This window comes from Peromyscus maniculatus, chromosome 5, assembly GCF_049852395.1.
Source record: "Peromyscus maniculatus bairdii isolate BWxNUB_F1_BW_parent chromosome 5, HU_Pman_BW_mat_3.1, whole genome shotgun sequence".
NCBI classification, from domain to species: Eukaryota; Metazoa; Chordata; class Mammalia; order Rodentia; family Cricetidae; genus Peromyscus; species Peromyscus maniculatus.
The window spans coordinates 127388931-127409063 of NC_134856.1; the positions used below are offsets into that span (position 1 = coordinate 127388931).

The 20133-nt window shown below is 46.2% G+C and overlaps 1 protein-coding gene across 1 annotated transcript in view; it reads left to right on the plus strand.

The window, feature by feature from the left end:
* The first annotated feature begins 14672 nt into the window (after positions 1-14672).
* Stmnd1 (stathmin domain containing 1) overlaps positions 14673-20133 on the plus strand; it is a 36890-nt gene continuing 31429 nt past the window's right edge. The window contains exon 1 of the mRNA XM_006972837.4: positions 14673-14848. Coding sequence (XP_006972899.1) covers positions 14762-14848 — 87 coding nt within the window. The 5' untranslated portion in view covers positions 14673-14761. The remainder of the gene's footprint in view (positions 14849-20133) is intronic.

Sequence of the window (20133 nt, forward strand, 5' to 3'; positions counted from 1 at the left end):
TGCTGTCTGATGTCCAAGATTCAAGGTCTTGACAGCCAGGTTGCATATATTGTCATTTATTTTCAAGGACAGAAAATACCTCTTTCTGTGAGTGCTCAAGGATGGGAGGTTGAAGTCTCTCTGGACCATGATGCATCAGGAGAAAAGACACTACAAGAAGTTCAAGATGTCTTGATATAGGTAATTGTACAGTTGAGGTAATTTTATGCTCACTCACTCCTAGAATTTTCTTGGTTGGCTGGCTTTTGAAGACAGTCTCCCTACACTCTGTAGCCCAGGCTGACCTCAAAGGTCATGGCCTCCTCCTGACTCAGCCTTCTAGGTGCTGGGATTATAGACCTGTGACACCACACCAGCTTTCACTCTCTGTGTTTCATAAAACAGATTGAGGGAAAAGGAAGAATCAGAGGCCCTTTTTGTCCCCTCCTTGTCTTACGAGAAGCATTTTTTACATTTTTTTTCTTGATGGACTGGAAAATAAAAGTATCTTAAAATCATTGCTGAATTTTATTCAACCAAAACTAAAAGCATAAGAGACCAGCAAGCTGAGCACCTCCCTGTGTAGCTGGAGATGATATCTGTCTATTGGCTCAGAACAATAGAAAGCACAATCTCACCACATTGTTCTGAGCCCTTTGCAATTACGATTCTCCCTGCTAGGCGAAGATCTTTACTAATATCTCAGCAAATAGCTGTCCCTCTCGCCCTTTCAGCACTTATCTGGTAAATGTTCCGGCTAATTGCGAGTCCACCAGGATTAACTCCAGAGGGGACGAGAATAAACTCAGCAGGAAAGTAGGCACTCCGGATAGTTCTTCAATTACTCCTTTCAAGTCTTCAGAGGGTGTGTGCTGCCCAGCAACAGTGGGACTGCTCGCTACAAAACCTGCCAGGGAGAGGGGTGGTGCCCACCGCAAGGCTTTCTGGGAAGTATCAGCATCTGAACATAGTCCCGGCCCCAGCAGCACTGCCTGCTTATAATCAGCATCCTCCTCTGTTGAGTTCTGGGGAAACTGGATTCGGGATTCACACAGACAGAATTAAGGCCACTGGGAGCTGTTACGGCTCAGGCCTGTAGCACAGCTCATCTTGAACTGGACAGATAACTACCTGCACCTCAAACTTAACCACCTGCAGCCACTTGGGCTGTGTACAAAACCAACCTGGAGTCTTGGGTTACCATATCCCCTTCCAAAGAAGCACTGGCTGTTGGTTTGGGTTTTGAAACAAGGAATGATTGATATTTTCTCATTCTTGGTTCTCCAGTGTCTGCAAGTCCTTACTACTCTGTTAGTGGTTGTCACAATATGAATTCTGTCTGATGAGCAGAGATGTGGCTCTGTGGGAGAGCACTTGCTTAACATGTATTAGATTCAATCCCCAGCATCACATACAATAATATAACAACAAAGTCTCCTGTGGCTGATACACAGCTGAAAAGTTGGTTCTAAATGGCTGTGGACCCAAATGTGGCCCAGAAGAATATTAAGTAGATGCTCAATAAACATTTGAGGAATAAAATCTAGGCGTAGAGAGCCATTTCTGTGAACAAGGACGGTTTCACCATCTGGCTTGTGGATACAACCTGGTCAGCCGCAAAGAGACAGAAGAACTGAATTCTGAATTCTGCTTTCCCAGAGGAAGCTGGTCCAGGACATACCTATCATACCTGTGCATCCATGCCTGTTTGGGAAAAGTGTGTCAACACTCACCCTCATAACTGTCCCAGTCTCTATCTATCTATCTATCTATCTATCTATCTATCTATCTATCTATCTATCTATCTCTATCTATCTCTCTCGTGTGTCTGTGTGCATGTTTCTTAATGCATGTATCTCTAGTGTCTCCTGTCTCCTCCACAGCAACTACACTTGTCCCTGAGTTTCCCAATCCCCAGTGAGAGAAATCAGCCTCCATGTGAGGCTCAGCTGGCTTTCTTGAAGACCCTTTGTTGAGGGATATTTGATCACATAGTGTGAAGATGTGTCTATGTTTTACCTCACCTATCCAAGGCACCTTCTGATTGGTTTAATAAAGAGCCAAATGGCCAATAGCTAGGCAGGAGAGGATAGGCTAGACTTCCAGGCAGGGATAGGAACTCTGGAAAGAATCTGAGGCATGAGACGATTTGCCAGCTAGATGTGGAGGAAGTCAGATGTACTGTACTGTGGAGAGGTAAGGATCCATGTGGCAGAACATGGATTAATAGAAACAGGTTAGTTTAAGTTTTAAGAGCTAGTTGGGAACAAGCCTAAGCTAAGGCCAAGCTTATTATTACTTATTATTATAACTATTATTATATTACTATTATAAGTAATAATAAGTCTCTGTGTCATTATTCAGGAGCTGGTGGTCCAAAGAAAGTCTGACTAAAACCCCTGATTTCCCTCCGGGTCGTTTGGCCCCCAGGTCCTTGCTGCAGCTGTTTTATAAGAGAACGGAGAACAGGCAGCTTGCTGTTGCTGCTGTAACTGTGGAGCCAGATGAAAGAGAAAGTGGGAAGGGCGTGGGAAGAGCTGGAGGATCCTGGAGCTGTGTGAAGCCATCCCTATTCAGGGTAGGGCTCCCCAGAGGGAAGAAGGGCAGGGCTGGAGTCCCAGGAGATGAGAGGATGCAACGCTGGGTCCCTGGTTTGATCTTAAAGCTTTTAGCTGACCCATCAGGCCAGAGGATGGCTGGGATGTGTTGGTATAAAATAAGATGAGGTGTGGTTTGGGAGGAGCTGGGGAGCAGGGGTTAGATATGATCTAAATGCAGTGTGTTCATCTGTGGAATTACCAATGACCATATTTTAAAGTGAAATGGAATCAGAGGTTTAAAAGAAACAACCAGCTCTAACTGAAAACCCAGTTTATTTTACTTGCAAGGAAATGAACTTGATCAAGAATGGGCGTTCAGCCAGAATTTACAGTTTTACTGGTTTTCCAATTTAAAAACAAAACCACTTAAGTAGCCAAGAAAAGTCGAAGGCATCCCAAAGTAAAGTTTAAGTCATCTCAGTGCCCCACTTTGCATAATTACAGTAAGGGAAGGCACTTGGCAGGCATCCCTTCCCCTTAAACATGGTAAATTAACAATGCTGGGAAGCAGCTAATGTGGCTCTATTTTCCTTGTGTGCATGTGTGTGTAGTGTGCGGTGTGTTTAATTGTGGATGTGTAGTATTGTGCATTTGTGTGAGGGAGATTGCCTGTGTACATGTCAATGTTAGATGCCTCTCTCAGTGGCTTGCTACCTTCATTTGTTTGTAGACAGGGTGACTCACTGAGCCTGGAGCTCACTATATTTGGCCGCCCAGTGAGCTCCAGGGAACTGCCTGCCTGCTCACCCCTAAGTACTTGGGTTATAGATGCATGCCACCATACCCAGCTTTTATGTTATAGCAGGAATCTTAACAGGTCTTATTAATAAAATCAAACCTGAGGCCAGTTATTGGGGTGAATGCTGGAAGATCAGAGAAGCAGAACAAGCCACAGCTATCTCACCTTGCCAATTCCTCAGCTGGTCCTGTTTCCTCAGACTGGAAGCCTCTGAGTCCTCATCCAGAATGAATCTCAGCTGAACTGCTGCTGCTCGAAAGCCTGAAAGCTTAACCAGCTAAAATGCTTCTAGTTTCTGGTCTTCACGCCTTATATATCATTCTGCTATCTGCCTCACTCCCTGGGATTAAAGGCTCACTTTCTGGGATTAAAGGCGTGTGTCACCATGCCTGGCTGTTTCCAATGTGGCCTTGAACTCACAGAGATCCAGAGGGATTTCTGCCTCTGGAATGCTAGGATTAAAGGTGTGTGCTACCACTGCCTACCTCTATGTTTAATATTGTGACTGTTCTATTCTCTGACCCCAGGAAAGTTTATTAGGGTGCACAATATTTTGGGGAACACAATACCACTACATTTACGTGGGTTCTGAGTATCCAAACTCATGCTTGCATAATGGGTTTACCAGCCTGCTAGCTCCTGTCTTAAAGAAAAATAACTGAAATAGGAAAATGAAACAACTTCCCGAGGTCAAAGGTGAAGGCAGACCTCTCATTCTGAAGGCTGAGTTCTTTTCTCTCTGCAATGTACCAGGCATCCATTTGTATCAGAATACATGCTGGAAAGACCAGTTCTGGTGCTGGGTGTATTTGAAGGGTTGATGATGCCCTGGGTTCAATTGTCAGCACAAAGGAACTACAAACACAGATTTAACCTATCCATTCATGTTGCTGAGAATCTGCACTTGGGACAAGCAGCAGAGATGATTCCAGAACAGATATGATAGGTCTAGCTTTGAGAAACAGAGCTCCAAGAGCTGCTGACTCCCCAGCCCCTTGGGGTCAGCCCCTCATCTGAAGAAGGAAGGGCTGGTACCCAAGGTTAGATAACTCCCAGACTAGTCTACAGTCCAGAGCAGGCTGGGACCAGAATCTCAGCAGCTGGCCCAGCATTCTTTCAGCCACATTCCAGCAGCACTGGGAGAGAAAAAAAAAAAAGAATCAAGTGTCTTAAAGGACTTTCTCTTTTCATTTTTATTTCCCAGTTCTTTAAGCAGCCAAACTCCCCTGGAGCGTCAAACAATATGTTGAAGGCCAGCATGAAAAAAATCACACCACTAATTCAAAAGTCTCAGCGCTCTGTGCCCACGTACTGCCAAAAATTGGAAGAAAAAAAAAAAAAACACTTAACTATTACTTTTCTTTCATTGTGAGGGTATCAGTGTGTGAAACTGCCACACAGAACCTGAAGGAGTCGTTTCCGGTTTCTGAAAGGCGAGTTTGCCTTCCTAGATGCCATTTAACAAAGGCTGTGCCTCCTCACGCACGCACGCACGCCCTCCCATCAAGCTCTCTGCATACCGTAATGTCTAAGCAGGGGTCACACCAGAGTCACAAGGGTGGCTATCAATGGAAGTCTCATAATTACATGAGACGTTTTCAGCAACATTTCCTTCGAAGCTGCGGTTCTCTGATTGGTGTCTGAAGATCGTGCTTTCTCCCTGCGTTTACCCAGTTTGTGTTGAATGAGCAAACATCGCATTGTTGGCCTAATGCCAAGGCTCAACAAACAACTGCTCCCCTGTTTGGGGGCTGGTTTGTTTCTGGTTGCCCTGTGCTGGTCACACCAAGTCCCCTAAAGGGACAATGCAAACAGGCCTGCATTCTGCTATTTAAATCCTTCCTTGCTGTTAACCGGCCAGGGCTGGCCTGGGCTTTGTGTTGCCATTTTGTGTGAGGTGTTCTGATGCAATTTTTCCTCCGTCGTCACAAAACGCTTTGTGGACCGACTGGGGAGTGGTATTTGATGGGGTGGGCTCCCGAGACCAATAGCTCAGCTCTGAGGAACGCAATGAATGGATGCTGCCAGGCTTATTTTCCAGAACCACAGTGGTTGGGTTGAAGTGATTTTAAGAGGGATGTGAAGACCTGGAACATGCAACTTAAAAATGAGATCTTTGAAGTTAAAATGACACCTGAACTGCTACCCCCGTCTGCCTCACAGTCTGGAACTTTCTCTTCTTGTGTCCAGAAACTGCAATGCTTCCCCACCCTAGCTCTGATGAAAACCAGCAAATCAACCCAGCAAGGCTCTGTTCAGTACTACACAGCCTCCCTGTGGAGAAGGAAACCTCAGTAAAGTGTGTGTATGGGGGGGGGGGGGGTCTGTTCAGCTGAAGGGAATGGCATTCAGCGTCTACTCGCTAGATCTGCTGTTTAGTGAATCACACCCACCTCCCTACTCCTACCCCTACCCCCAACACACACACACACACACACACACACACACACACACACACACCAGGGAGAGTTTGCCCCCCTTCTGAAAACACCACAAACTCTTTCAGGCCCTCAGATCCCAAGTAAAAAGTAGATATTAAACAGCTTACGGACATTACCATTTAAAGTGAAGGTCAGGGGCTGGCTTAGTTCATAAAGCATTTGTCTTGAAGGAATGGGACCTGAGTGTGAGTGTGAGTGTGAGTCTCAGCACCCACCTAAGAAGCTGTGAGGGGCAGTGTGTTCAGGAGACAAAGGCAGGGGGATGCTCAGGCCTGCGGGCCCACCAACCTAACCTAATCAGTAAGCTCTAAGCCAAACAGAGGCGCTGTCTCACAAAGGAAGTAGATGATGTGCCTTCACATGTCCACCCACACAGATGTGCCTGAGCAAACACATACACACACACACACACACACACATACATACACATACACACACATATATATGTGGAACCAAAATAAGACCAAAATGCTCTCACCCCAAAACTAAAGGCCTAAGACTGCTCCTTTTAGCTACAGGCCAGAAGTTACTGAGACCAGTCAGTTCAGATTCCAGAAACCAGGAAGTGTAAAAGTACAGAGCCACAAGATAGTCACAAGGTAATGCCTGCCAGACTATGGAATGTCCTCTCCCTGGTTCCCAGGGTAACTGATCACAGAAATGCCTCCACCTGAGGGCAGCCAATGAGAAATGGTGGCGGGCAACCACTCCCTTAGAAGTAATTTCTAGAAGTCCCTAGAAGCGAGCCAATCAGAATTGTACCTGTACTAGCACCCCTAAATGATGTAACCTTGTGACTTTTCCCTTTAAAAACTGAGCTTGCAGACAGGTGGGTGCTTCCTCCAGCCTCCACTGCGTTGGATGTATTGGACGAAGTCCCTGCCTAGGCTTGTAATGCTTTTGGATATCCAGAATTAAACCTTGCTTTTGCATTCCGGCATGCTCGTCTTTGGTGGTCTCTCTGGGGGTCACGATCTAGGCACAACATTTGGGGGCTCGTCCGGGATCCCCAGAGACCCCCCGCCGGGACACCTAAGAGCTCCGGAGGTCCATCTGCACCGATCGGTAAGAGCGCTCCATTTTCTTGTCTTTGTTTTTCTGTTACTTTCATTCTCTTATCCGAAGCCGGCGGTTGAATCTGACAGGCTCACCTTGGCGGACGCGCCTGTAAGGTGACCTGGAGGAGTTGGAAGACGTTCCAACCCCTCATCAGGACGCGGGGGTCCTCACAGATCCCCCCGTCATAGGACGCCCGAGAGGGGTCCGTCTGTTAGGATGCCCGTGAGGGGTCCGTCTGTTTGGATCCGTCTGGGGATCGGGAGATGCCCGTGAGGGGTCCGTCTGTTTGGATCCATCTGGGGATCGGGAATTGTCCCTGTCCCATCTGTAGGTCTTTGGCATTATCGAGGCTCCCTCTCCGGACTCTCGTCTGCCTGGACCATCTGTAGGGCCCTTGTTCTTCCTTTTTGTCTGCCTATCTTGTTCGTCAGTGTGATTTGTTATGCCTTCATAAATGTGTGAGAACTGTGGCCACATGTGTGAGTGTTTTATGCCTGAGCTTGTGTGTGCATTGGGACTTGTGGGCCGGATTGCCAGCCGAAGGGATGGAGACCCCTTCGGTGGTTGAACTGGCACAGACTAACCTAACATTGCTTCCTTGCTCTCTCTGACCAGAGCACAGGCAGCAGGCAGCACAAAGCTTGCGGCTGCACAGCTGCTACTTCGGGGACCCAGGGCGCCGCTGAGAGGGCTAGGCCGCCTGTGAGCATCATGGGGCCTAGATGCAGCGGGTTCCGGCCCCAGCTCGCTCAAAAAGCTGTGGAGTAGAGGCTTGGCTGCATGGGAACTAGGCATGGCTTTGTGACCGGTCTGTGGGCCTAGCCAGGGCGTGGAGTCACTTTCAGTCTGTCATTCTCGTGTTCTTGAAAATCTGAGGTTAACAGCAATCTTTTGTCTCCATGGTGCATGCCTTCCCTGTTCTCTTCCATGCTGTTGGGTGGGGCTCCCAAGATCTGCCCTGAGGCTAAAACCTGATCAAGGTCTGGCTCCAAGAATGGAATGTCACTAACAGTTTGTCTGTGGTACAGTGCTGATGCAAATTGAGTTTTCTTGTTATGGTGTATGCATGTATTTCTGTTCTTGTTTAAAATATTGTAACTTTACAATATATTCTAGAGTACTGAGGGAAATCACAAGAAAGACTTTGGTAAGAGTTTCTGTTTTGAAGGAAAAGAAAAGGTGGAATTTGTCTAGAGTAAATGTCTGAGGGATCAAAGTTATGGACTGAAGGTACATGGAAGGTTGTAGAAAGTCAGAGAGGATGTGATGTAAACTGTTATGGTTTCTTATACCTGCAAATACTGAATTTAAAAGTTGATTCTGGTTGGTTTTCATCTTAAGAATGGCTAATGATTCTGCAAACTGCTTATGTGTGTATGTATACAGGCATGTGACTTGAAAATGTAAGCAAGCTTTAACTGTATGTATGTATGTGTGTAACTTGGATCCAACTGTGTGTATGTGTGCAAGTAATTATTGTTTAGAAAAACGAGCTTTAAACAGCAACCACGTGGCTCCCTCCATCTTGGCTGGTGACCTCATGGGCAGCCATGTGGCTGGTAGCCATCTTTTACTAAGGTTATAAAGATCTACTCAGGTTAACACCTAATACTTATGTCTTTATCAAGTGTTCAACAGCAAGTTTCTAGAGAATTTAAATAGATGACAACATATGTTTAATAAATAAGGTATTTGATTAATATTAAAGCTGTACATCAATGCTTTTATTCACAGGAATATACCTTGCTCTGGCAGCCAAACTTTGCAACATAAAGGAATCATAGGAAACAGCTGAGGTTTGCAAATGTATGGCAGGACTAGAGTTCCAAAAAGAGTCTAGTTGCAGTGGTGGAAGACATTTGAAAGATATCAGTCTTTTAAGAACAGTTTTTATAGTTAAAAACCAATGGATTAAAAAATGTTTCTTCTTACCCAAGGTACGTTCAGGCTTAAAAATGTTGTATAATGATATTTTGTTTTGGTTTCTTTACTGAACCTGTATTTGATGCTAGAAGAGCTTCAACTTAAAAGCATTGTTTTTAGGCTACTTTTGTAGACTGTTAGAGAACATAAATAGTCAGTCATAAGTAATCAAGTTTTTTTATTGTACTCAGGGTAAGTAAGTACTGATGTAAGTTTACTCATTTACTCAGTCTCTTGCATATATTTTTAGGGTTGAGCTTGAAACAAGTAATTAGAAACAAAGTTTGTCTATTCAGATATGCCTGGACAGCCCTCATACTTCAGAGACCTGCAGAATATGACAACGCTGACCACAGGGCAAGATGCCCCAATGCAACGCCTGCCGCCAGGACCCAGCCCAGACTGTGGACAAGCAGTAGGACACTGGAATTGATTGCACCCTTTTGCATGATCAAGGTCAGTCTTCCATGTCCCGATTCCACAGGAAAAATACTCTGCCTTATGGACCTGATGGCGGAAGAAGATTGATGCTGTTCTGACTGGTGCCTCCAACATATGGAGACCTGGGTAGGGATTGATCCCTGTAATTTATAGGATTGGAAGCTTCTTGGTCTGCACTCAGATATAGTTTATCCTTCTCAGATCTCTGACAGTACTGATGGCCAGGCTAGCTCTAACTTTGTCAGCATGGCAGCATCAACCAGATCCTCATGCAAGGCTATAGCTTTCTTGTTAGCTCACTTTTAGGAAAATGTTCTAAGATATAAAAGTTTAAGTAAGTCATAAAGGTTCAGATATGAGTCCAAAATGAGATAAGTTTCAGATTACTCTCCTGTTCTATGGTTCAGAGCTTAACATTTAGGAGTCCTGATGAGCTGGTAGAGCAATGACTACTTACTGTTCAGTCACAAGCTCAATATTTTGGATTTGTTTTAGATGTCATCTAAATATGTATAAATGTAAACCTAAAAGTGCCTCTCACCAGGCCAAAAATCTCTGTCCAATTTATACCTGGCTTTCTGGACAGAAGGAAAATGCACAAGCTTTTAACCCAAATCTGTAGTTCTTGTTGGGACTCAAAGGCATGAGTCCACTTCTGCTGTTTTATAAGATATCCATTATCTGCTTTGTCTACAATATGGATTTCAGTACTAATGTATCTAAAACTTTTATGTCATTTTGTAAGTAGGCCTCAAAGGATCAAAAGAGTCATAAAAACCTAGACCCACTTCACAGAGGTCAAAAGGACCCCAGATAAGTATTCCTAAAGATGGTATTTTTCCTCTTTCCTGGTCTTGGAACTACTACTTTTCCCATTACTAAGGGTATGGACCTAAGGGTTCCAAATAAGTTCATAAATTTTAACTTCTGTTCCTAGTTTAAATTTGTCTCAACAGATTTCCGTTTGGCTGGCAGTCACCTCCAGGTTTCAGTTGCTGACTCCACTGCTCCAGATGACTGTGAGCTCCAAACTTGCTAAAAGCTGACGTGGACCAGCCCAGCTAACATGGTTCTTCCCTGTCTGTCCCTATGGGGTCAGGCAGCTACATGCTTCTGACAAATGCCCCCTTGCCCAGTCTTTGACTAGCTTTTCAGCCTTTTGGGGCCCCCTGATATCGGCGCCCCAATGCCAGCTCGAAGCAGTTCCAGAAGAGAACATCACCCATATTCCCTGTTCAGAAAAGGCTGAAATGCTGGGTCAAAAGAAAACTCCCTGGCATAGAGACAAGATGGCTAACTATACATGGCCATTATTAGAGAGGGATACTTAGGAGCTAACTGTCCAAAACCCATGATTGGGTTCCATTAGGCACATGAGAAGGGGGAAATGTGGAACCAAAATAAGACCAAAATGCTCTCACCCCAAAACTAAAGGCCTAAGACTGCTCCTTTTAGCTACAGGCCATAAGTTACTGGAACAGGCCAGAAGTTACTGAGACCAGTCAGTTCAGATTCCAGAAACCAGGAAGTGTAAAAGTACAGAGCCACAAGATAGTCACAAGGTAATGCCTGCCAGACTATGGAATGTCCTCTCCCTGGTTCCCAGGGTAACTGATCACAGAAATGCCTCCACCTGAGGGCAGCCAATGAGAAATGGTGGCAGGCAACCACTCCCTTAGAAGTAATTTCTAGAAGTCCCTAGAAGCGAGCCAATCAGAATTGTACCTGTACTAGCACCCCTAAATGATGTAACCTTGTGACTTTTCCCTTTAAAAACTGAGCTTGCAGACAGGTGGGTGCTTCCTCCAGCCTCCACTGCGTTGGATGTATTGGACGAAGTCCCTGCCTAGGCTTGTAATGCTTTTGGATATCCAGAATTAAACCTTGCTTTTGCATTCCGGCATGCTCGTCTTTGGTGGTCTCTCTGGGGGTCACGATCTGGGCACAACACATACACACACACACACATACACACACACACACACACACACACACACACACACACACACACACACACACACGCAACCCGCTCTTTCACTTTAAAAGTAAAATAAAATCAGGATCAAGCCAGGCATTGTGGTGCATGCCTATCATCACAGCACTGAGGAGGCAGAGGCAGAAGAATCCTGAGTTACACAACAAGACCCTGCTTCAGAAAACCAAAATATAAACAAGCAAATAAAATCAAGAGCTTTGAATAGTTTCTGTAAAATCTAGGTAATAACTCTCTTTTAAGCTTTGCAGGCCATATGTTCTCTGCCACAGCTACTTAGTTCTGCTCATTCTAACATGAACTCACCATAGAGGGATGTAAACAAGCCAGATGGGCCATATTCTGGTGAAATTTATTAGATACACTGGTGTAGGGGTTAATGGCAGTGCTCACGGCTGGCCGCCGCGGGCAGCGGGCATGCAGATGGAAGAGAGCGCTGGATGTTGCGGTGGCGGAAGAATCACGAGCCATGGTTACCTTTTAGAGCTTTATTAGGAGGGGGAGGGGGAGAATACGGAAAAAAGAGAGACCCGTGGAAGGGCACGCCTGCTTTTTAGGGTGGTGACCGTGATAAGGACATATCCTTACAACTGGATTTTGAATTACACATTTTTATTTTGTCACTAAATGATGTTTATCTCTTGGTCTCTTTGAACCATTTAAAAACATAGACTCTATCCTTACCTCATGAGTCACATAAAGGCAGGCTGTGAGCCAAAACTGACTTGGGGTCTTGACTTTCTAACCCTTGCTGAACCAGTAAGAGATTAATGGAATAGAGATAACAGTCATCGACTTCATTTATTGACCTCATCCATAGCAAGGACTCACACTGTTAGCTATTACTGTACCGATGAGGCAGTCTGGAGTGTTTGGGATGAAAGTCAGTGTAGGACCATGCTATGCACTGAAAAAATGCTGAAAAACACAGTGGGCTGCAGTCAGCCTCAGAACTGATTTCTCTGCTTGATTTCCCACTTCTTGCAAATGCCTGGAGTTGGAACTTGAATGGGAAGGCTCTCAACATGAAGTGGGATTTGCCTCACCCCGTGTGTCCCACTTTGCCTAATCTAGTGGTATCCCAAGGGCTAGACTGTCTTGCTGCAGGTTACCTGTCCTTCCCGGTAAGTGGAGTGTGACGGTGCTCACCTATAATCCCAGCACTCCTCGGAGCCTGAGCTGAAGGATTGATTGCCCTGAGATGGAGGAAAGCATTGGCCACAGAGTGAGTAAGGGAAAGGCCAGCCTGAGCTAGAGTGAGAAACAAAACAAAACAAGCAAACAGCAAAGGAAAACAAAGAGAAAAGGAAGGAGGGAGAGAGAGAGAGAGAGTCGGGAAGGGAAGGAAGAAGGAGTGAGACTGAGTGCTGTTTTCTTCATGTTGACAGACAAAAACCCCTTCTCTCCGCCAGGAAGAAGGGGCAAGAAAGTGGTGTGCCATCACCGATCCTACTTGTCATTTTGGTATGGAGATCTTTCCAGACAGAAAATACCTTACTAAAATGAGGCAGGCCAGTGTTTCTCTTCTTCTAATAGACTTCGTGTTAATTCTTCCCATCATTTTCCTCTTCAGTCCTTCCTCTCTCCCGTCTCTCCCGTTGTTTGCTTTCCACCTTTTGTGGTAATAAGAGATGTTCTACCCCGTTGCCACACATAGTGTATCTCTATTTTTTACTGTTGTTTTTAACGTAATTCATTATAAGGTTATGAGATTTAATCTTGACACTGCCTGTGTTTCGCACCTGGGACCCAACAGTGCTAGCGATGGACTCTCAGGAGCCAGCAGGAGTTGGCCCCAGGACACTCCTAGGAAAATGGTATTTTCACAATTTTGTACCACAGTCCTAGGATGCGGCAGAAAAGGCCTGCACAACACATTTTGGTGCCACGCCATTCATTCCCTGAAAACCTCTGTCTACAGACCGCCTCAAGAAACATGCAGGTGTCTGCAACACTTACCCATTTATCAATACTCATTGAACTTTCCCAAGAACATTTCCCAGGTGCCTTTTGCATTGGGTTATCCTAGGTGAGATTTGTGCAAAGTAGCTTAGTTAATCCGTGAGCCTGTGCTTCCAGAGATGGTCTTCAGACACCCTTTAGCTTTATTTCAATTCCTCGTTCACAAATCTTCAGTGTCTGTCGTTTCATAATTTTAAGACTTAGACTTGGGTTTCAATCTTCCTCGAAGTTAGTAAGACTTGACAAGCAGCATCATTTGTGCAGCAAGAAGACAGAGTGAAGTGAATCTAAGTGCTGTAAAAATAAAGCCCAGAGTGGTAGTTCCAGCCTACAACCCCAGTACTTGAGAGCCTGAGGCAGGAGGGTATCTGTGAGCCAGAGGCAGGCCTGGGTTCTGTACTGAGAACCAGGCTACATAAGAAGACCCATTTCAAAAAGGCCAAAAATAAAAATAAATAAAAATTGAAAAACAGTTACACACCCTTTAATCCCAACACGAGTGAGGCAGAGGCATGCTGAGCAGGAGTTCAAGGCCATCCTGAGCTATGTAGTAAGCTGAGGCCAGCCTGGTCTGCAATAAACAAACGAATGTGTGTTGTAAAGCAGCTGTAAGCTAGCTGCTCATCAACAGCTGAGCTCTGGATTCCCTGGGAAGATCCTGGGAGTTTTGCATTTCCAAGAAGCCTGGGTTGCATTTTCCAGTTGTTTTTGAGATGTGGAGGGACTGAGCAGGCCCCCTGGGTCCGGGTCACAGTTCCCTCATTAACTAGCTCCCTGGAGGTCTTGGGAAAGTCACTCCTTGAAAACCAAGAGTTGAGAGACGTCTCAAGTATCTATCTATTCGACTACACCCCCTCAGTGCTTACAAAGGAAAGCAAAGTTGAAAAGAGGATGAAAGGGTTTGGAGGTTCAGGAAGGAAAGTATGCTTCTCCTGTGAGCAGCCCCAGTCCCTGCTCTGCCTTTCTTGACGAGTGACATCATATTTATTTCATTCTCTACACAATGTGTATGTGTGTGTGTGTGTGTGTGTGTGTGTGTGTGTGTGTGTGTGTGTGTGTACCACCCCCCAGCACAACCACTCCTAAAGTGGAGCTTGCAAGGTAAAAATGATTTCAAGACCCACTGGCAGCGGCAGAGCTATTTGTGGTCCTGTGTGGTTTTCATCATGGGGTGGGTCTGTTTCTTGTGTGACCATCCTTTCTGAGCTTGTCCCCTGTGACACTGCCTCTGCCGGCTGTCTGCATTGCCTTCCACTGGCTGCCAGGCTGTGATGCCTGGACCGGGTAAGGGGAGTGTGGGAGTGTCCGGGGTCTTGGCAAAGATAGAGAAATGAGCATCCAGGAGGATGCTTAGACTCTTCCCTCCCTTCGCGCCTGGGAGAGACCAATTTGCATCCTGATAGGGATTTGGAGAGCTTCTCGCATCTTCTAGTTTTCCCTTGCAAAAGTCTCATCGCTGCTCAGGTCCCAGGTCTGCGTGATGTGGTTTATTATGGCAACAGTTCCCAGCAACCTCCTGCCCAGCCCGGAGGTGAGGGAGGAGGGAAGCGCTGGATCAAGGCAGGGAAACAGGGATTCAAGGAGCAGACAGGAGCTCCCGGGCAGAGCCTAGAGAGGAGGAGCAATGGGCTGCGGACCTTCCCAACAAGCAGAGGACCAGAGCCAGAGCCGTGTGCCCTCCCCCAGGAAGGGCTGGGAAGAGGGATCCAAGGTAAAAGACCATCACAGACCTTGTGGGAGCACATGCCTGGAACCCCAGCATGCAGAGGGCTGAGGCAGGAGAATTGCTTCCAGTTTGAATTTGAAGCCTGCTTGGATTACATAGTGCAAACTGGGACTACATAGAAGACATTGTCGGAGAGAGCAGGAGGGAAGGAGGGAAGAGAGAGATGGAATAGGGGAGAGAGAGAGAAATCCAAGAAAGAAAAAAAATCACCAAGTAGTGACAGGATTTCTCACACTTCCACCCTTAGGAGGCTCTGGAGTGATCTGGAGCCAGTGTGCAGTTCACTGCCCTCTTAGTAGGTACTGTGACAGATTGAGAACCAAGAGACAGCATGTTTATTCTGCCACCGTTGCCTGGTGTCTCCAAATCAAGAAAGTGTACATGTCTCTGTGTACCTATATCCAAGCAGACAAACGTATGAGGTCATACCCCAGGCAGATGCGGAATAACAGGAGGGGTGTGGTTTCTGCCCATCACCCTGATTTCTCCGGAGAAGTTGGGAGTTTCTGGGAGCTGCTAGCAACTGGTGGTTCTGGAACTCCTGTTCTCTGTATCTATTTACAGCACAGAGAGCTCTGTCCACTGTCTGGTTACATCCTCTGGGCTGTGCAGCTTATCTGGGGCAGAGCTAGAGGGGATCTGGTTTGTAAGAGTCTCCTTCCAGTCTTTCCACTGTGCCCCAAGCCTGTATTGTGTCATTTATCTGGAGATAGTAGAGGGGAGTTCCCACAGTGCAGTGGGGGCAGAACAGCTGGGTTGATTGCCATCCTTCCCCCACTCTGCTGGAACTGTTAGGCTCTGCTACCCATAACAAGCCAGGCTTGGCCACCCATATTCCATATTGTCAGCAAAAGACAATAGTGAAAAGCAGAGAAAGTTTTTAATTTTTTTCAATGTGGCCACATTGGGAAGAGGGACACACACACACACACACACACACACACACACACACACACACGCACGCACGCACGCACGCACGCGCGAGGTCCAGTTACTCCTCAAGTCCATCTTTGGATCTTTGGGGTCCTGACATAGGGTGTAGGTCTAAACAGAGGATGAGGTGGCTTGGTGGATAAAAGTGTTTATGCCAAGCCTGAAGACCTGAGTTCAATGCCCTGGTCCCACGTGGTGGAAAGAAAGACCTGAAAACTATTTTCTGAGCCCCACACATGTGCACACGGATGTATAGAAATACAACTTAAATTTTCAGGGCAAGAATGACTGATAACAGTCCTGATGCAGGTATGCTCCTGCTTATCAGTGACCACATTATCGTCTCAGTTCCGGACTCTCCAGCAAAAGTGATCTGACAGGTTGTCAGATCTGTGTGAAACAGACAAAGCCTGCCTCTGACTCACCACCTCCCCTGTCCTCTCACCTAGCCTGAGACTCCAACTTCTTGGGGAGGGCACTCGTCTCAATAGTCTGATAGCCAGAGGGAAGGGCACAGGGGTCTCTGTAGAACGCCTTCTCTTCCGTCGGGAAAGTTATAATTTCACCAACAGAATGGGCATCTCACTGATATCAAGACCCCATCTCACTGGGGTGACCCAAGGAGAGATCCTCCATATATTTCACCATCAAAACATTTTGAAGGGTGAAAGGGAGCCTGTAACCCCCTTTCCCAGGCTGGCGGGAGCTGCACACTGGCACTCAGGACCACCTTTTCCACAAGACATTCTTATGGCTGCTGTGAAAAGCATACACTCTCTTCTCAGCAGATACAGTGTGAACATGGCAGGGGCCAGTGGTAGCCCCCGGCACTCAGTGGCACATCTGAGCTCCTGGAGTGGCTGTAAGAAGCAAATCTGAAGGGCACAGTGTGTGGCTCAGTTGGTACAGTGCTGACCTAGCCTGCAGAGAGCCCCGGGTTTCACCCCTAATGATACATGAATCAGATGTGGTCATGCAAGCTTGTAATCACAGCACTCAGGGAGTGGAGGCAGGAGGATCATGATTTCAAGGTCCTCCTCAGCTACATGGTGAGTTCAAGGTCAGCCTAGGACACACCTGAGACCCTGTCTTTAGACAGATAAAGAACTGGGATGTGGGGTTATGACTCCAGTCTCAGTCCCTGATACTCTGAGAGAAGTCTGTGTCCAGATGCCACCCATGCGAATGCTATGCTCTGCTTTCTGTCTCCCAACAGTGACTGTCTGACTTCAAGGCATCAGTACTCTTTTTTCTTTTCTTTTCTTTTTCTTTCTTTTTTTTTTTTCTGAGTCAGAATTTTATGTAACCAAGGATGACTTTGGTCTTTTGCCTTTCCTGTCACTGCCTAACCACTTTCCAGCACCCTGCTACCTGACCTCCACAGGAGCATCTCCCCATCACATATTAACCCTCTATCTTTCCTTGCTAATGTCGTCTTTTCTGTACTGACCTTCCTCTCTAAGAGACTCTTGGTCCACCAGGCCAAATGACGCACAGTGCCTGCCTCCGGGCCTGCTCACACCTCCCTGCTTTCCCATGCTTCTCCCTATGGAATGCCATTCAGCACACGTCTATCTGAAGGCCCTTCTCCTCTACAGGTGCATGAGTTCCTCGGAAGCTCTCTGGCCATCTTAGTTACTAATTGTTGCTTTGGGTTAGCATGAAAGCATGCATTTTCACTCTCCTTTTCCAAAAATATATTGATGTCATTTAGAATTACTATGCTAAGACTCGTTATCTTTTTAGTTTACTTTGTGGGCATGATTATACATAAGAGAAGTTTCGCTTCATATTTCTTTTCTCTCTACTTCCATTTGTACAATAGTGTAGTTATCACCAACTACAGTTTTATTATATAGACCAGGTGTCAGGGCCACAAGTCAAGTCCTTCCAAGTGTCAAACACACTGGTTCTTCTAAGTCAAGCCACCACAGAGCCTAGAAGGGGCCCTGAGTGTGTGTCCAGTTTCCTTTCTATTGCTATGACAACGTGACCAGAAAAGTAACTTGGGAGGGGGATTTATTTGCCTTCCACTTCCAGGTCACACAGAGACTTAAGGAGGAACCTCAAGCAGAAACCATGGAGAAGTGCTACTTGCTAGCTAGAACTAAGGCCCATGCTTACCTGGCCTTCTTATACAACCCAGGACCATCTGCCCAGTGGTGCTGTCCGCAGTAGACTGGGTCCTTCTCCATCAACTGACAGTCAAGACAATGTGCCATAGACATGCCTACAGGCCCATCCTTTTATCCCTCTACATTGCCCTAGTTTTCTTATCTATAAAGTAACAGAAATAATAATACTTATCTTTGTTGAATTCTTATGAGGATTAAGTGAATTTAATTCACATAAAGTACTCACATGTAGCTTGATTTTTCCGCCTTGCCCACGGTCAGGACAAACCTCTGTCACCCGCCAGTCCCACAGCCGCTCAGACCCAACCAAGTAAACACAGACACTTATATTGCTTTCAAACCGCATGGCCATGGCAGGCTTCCTGCTAACTGTCCTTATCTTGCTAACTGTGCTTTTATCTTAAATTGATCCATTTCCATACATCTATACCTTGCCATGTGGCTGGTGGCTTACTGGCGTCTTCACATGCTGCTGGTCATGGCGGCGGCTGCAGCCTCTCTGGTCATTGCGGCGGCTGCAGCGTCTCCTTCTGCCTTTCTGTCCTTTTATCCTGCCTAGCCACGGCCGATCAGGTTTTATTTATTAACCAATCAGAGCAACTTGACATACAGACCATCCCCCAGCACAGCCAAGTGCAGACTATCTCAAACACCTGCACTCAGGCCCATGGTCCTAATCATCCTCTATACGGACCTGCTGGGTAACGCCACAAAGAACCTGAGAACGGGCTCCCACAGGACCTACAGAACATCCCACAGCACTTCCCCTTTCTTTTTTTTTTTAAAAAGGAAGGTTTTAACTTTTACACATCTCCAAAGCCAGCTTGGTATATTTGGGAATTTGGGCGTAGCTTCTCTTAACTACTTCCTGCTGGAGGGGGGCGCTGTATCTTATGGGGATGCAAAGAAAATTTTAGGATCATGGAGTAGTCCGTGAGACCGTATCGTCTGAGCCAGTTGCCTTGAAACGATTCTGGATGTTGGATCATCTGGGCCATGGTGTCATCGGAGACCTTTCAGGTGGTCTTGGCTGGTCAAACCTGATGTATCTTAATCTGGAACAAATCCATAGCCTCTGGCTTTCTGTAGAGACAAAAGCAGAGTCTCCTTTCCAAAGTAACACATCCTTAAATCCAAATTTTAAAGTCAAGATATCTTTAATATATACATATTGGTTTAACTCAACATCTTTTACGATCAAATGTTTTTCTGCAGTTAAAAATCCCAAAGACAATATAATCCAAACTCTCTGTGTGATATCCATCTTTACATGGCTTTTTTAAACTTTCTATTTCTTTATATAACTGTCTATGTTCCTTTTCCTCTCTCTTCCAAGCCCCAGGAACCCGCCAGTAACTCAAACCGGCGGCTGCCGCTCATTTGAGAGAGAGAATTTAGGAACTGTGGGGCGTTTACCGACGTCACCGTTCCTGGAGAACTTACTGACGTCACCGCTCCGTGTGTTGAGTTCTGAATCCTCTTTACCACCACGCGAGGATTCTTCTCAGATCACACTTTATTGGAGCGCCTCTTGGTTAAGGGACTTTGTCTTTAGTATTTTTTTTTTTTTTCATAACACCGGCCTTTATCCCTGTTCATTTGTCCTTTTTCTTTAGTCCCTTTTTTTTTTTCTTCTTCCCTTTTTTCTTTAGCCCTTTTTTTCTTTAGCCCCACGTTGGGCGCCAAATGTAGCTTGATCTTTTCGCCCTGCCCACAGTCAGGACAAACCTCTGTCACCCGCCAGTCCCACAGCCGCTCAGACCCAACCAAGTAAATACAGACACTTATATTGCTTTCAAACCGTATGGCCGTGGCAGGCCTCTTGCCAACTGTCCTTATCTTGCTAACTGTGCTTTTATCTTAAATTGATCCATTTCCATACATCTATACCTTGCCATGTGGCTGGTGGCTTACTGGCGTCTTCACATGCTGCTGGTCATGGCAGCGGCTGCAGTGTCTCTGGTCATGGCGGCGGCTGCAGCCTCTCTGGTCATGGCAGCGGCTGCAGCCTCTCTGGTCATTGCGGCGGCTGCAGCGTCTCCTTCTGCCTTTCTGTCCTTTTATCCTGCCTAGCCACGGCCGATCAGGTTTTATTTATTAACCAATCAGAGCAACTTGACATACAGACCATCCCCCAGCACAGCCAAGTGCAGACTATCTCAAACACCTGCACTCAGGCCCATGGTCCTAATCATCCTCTAT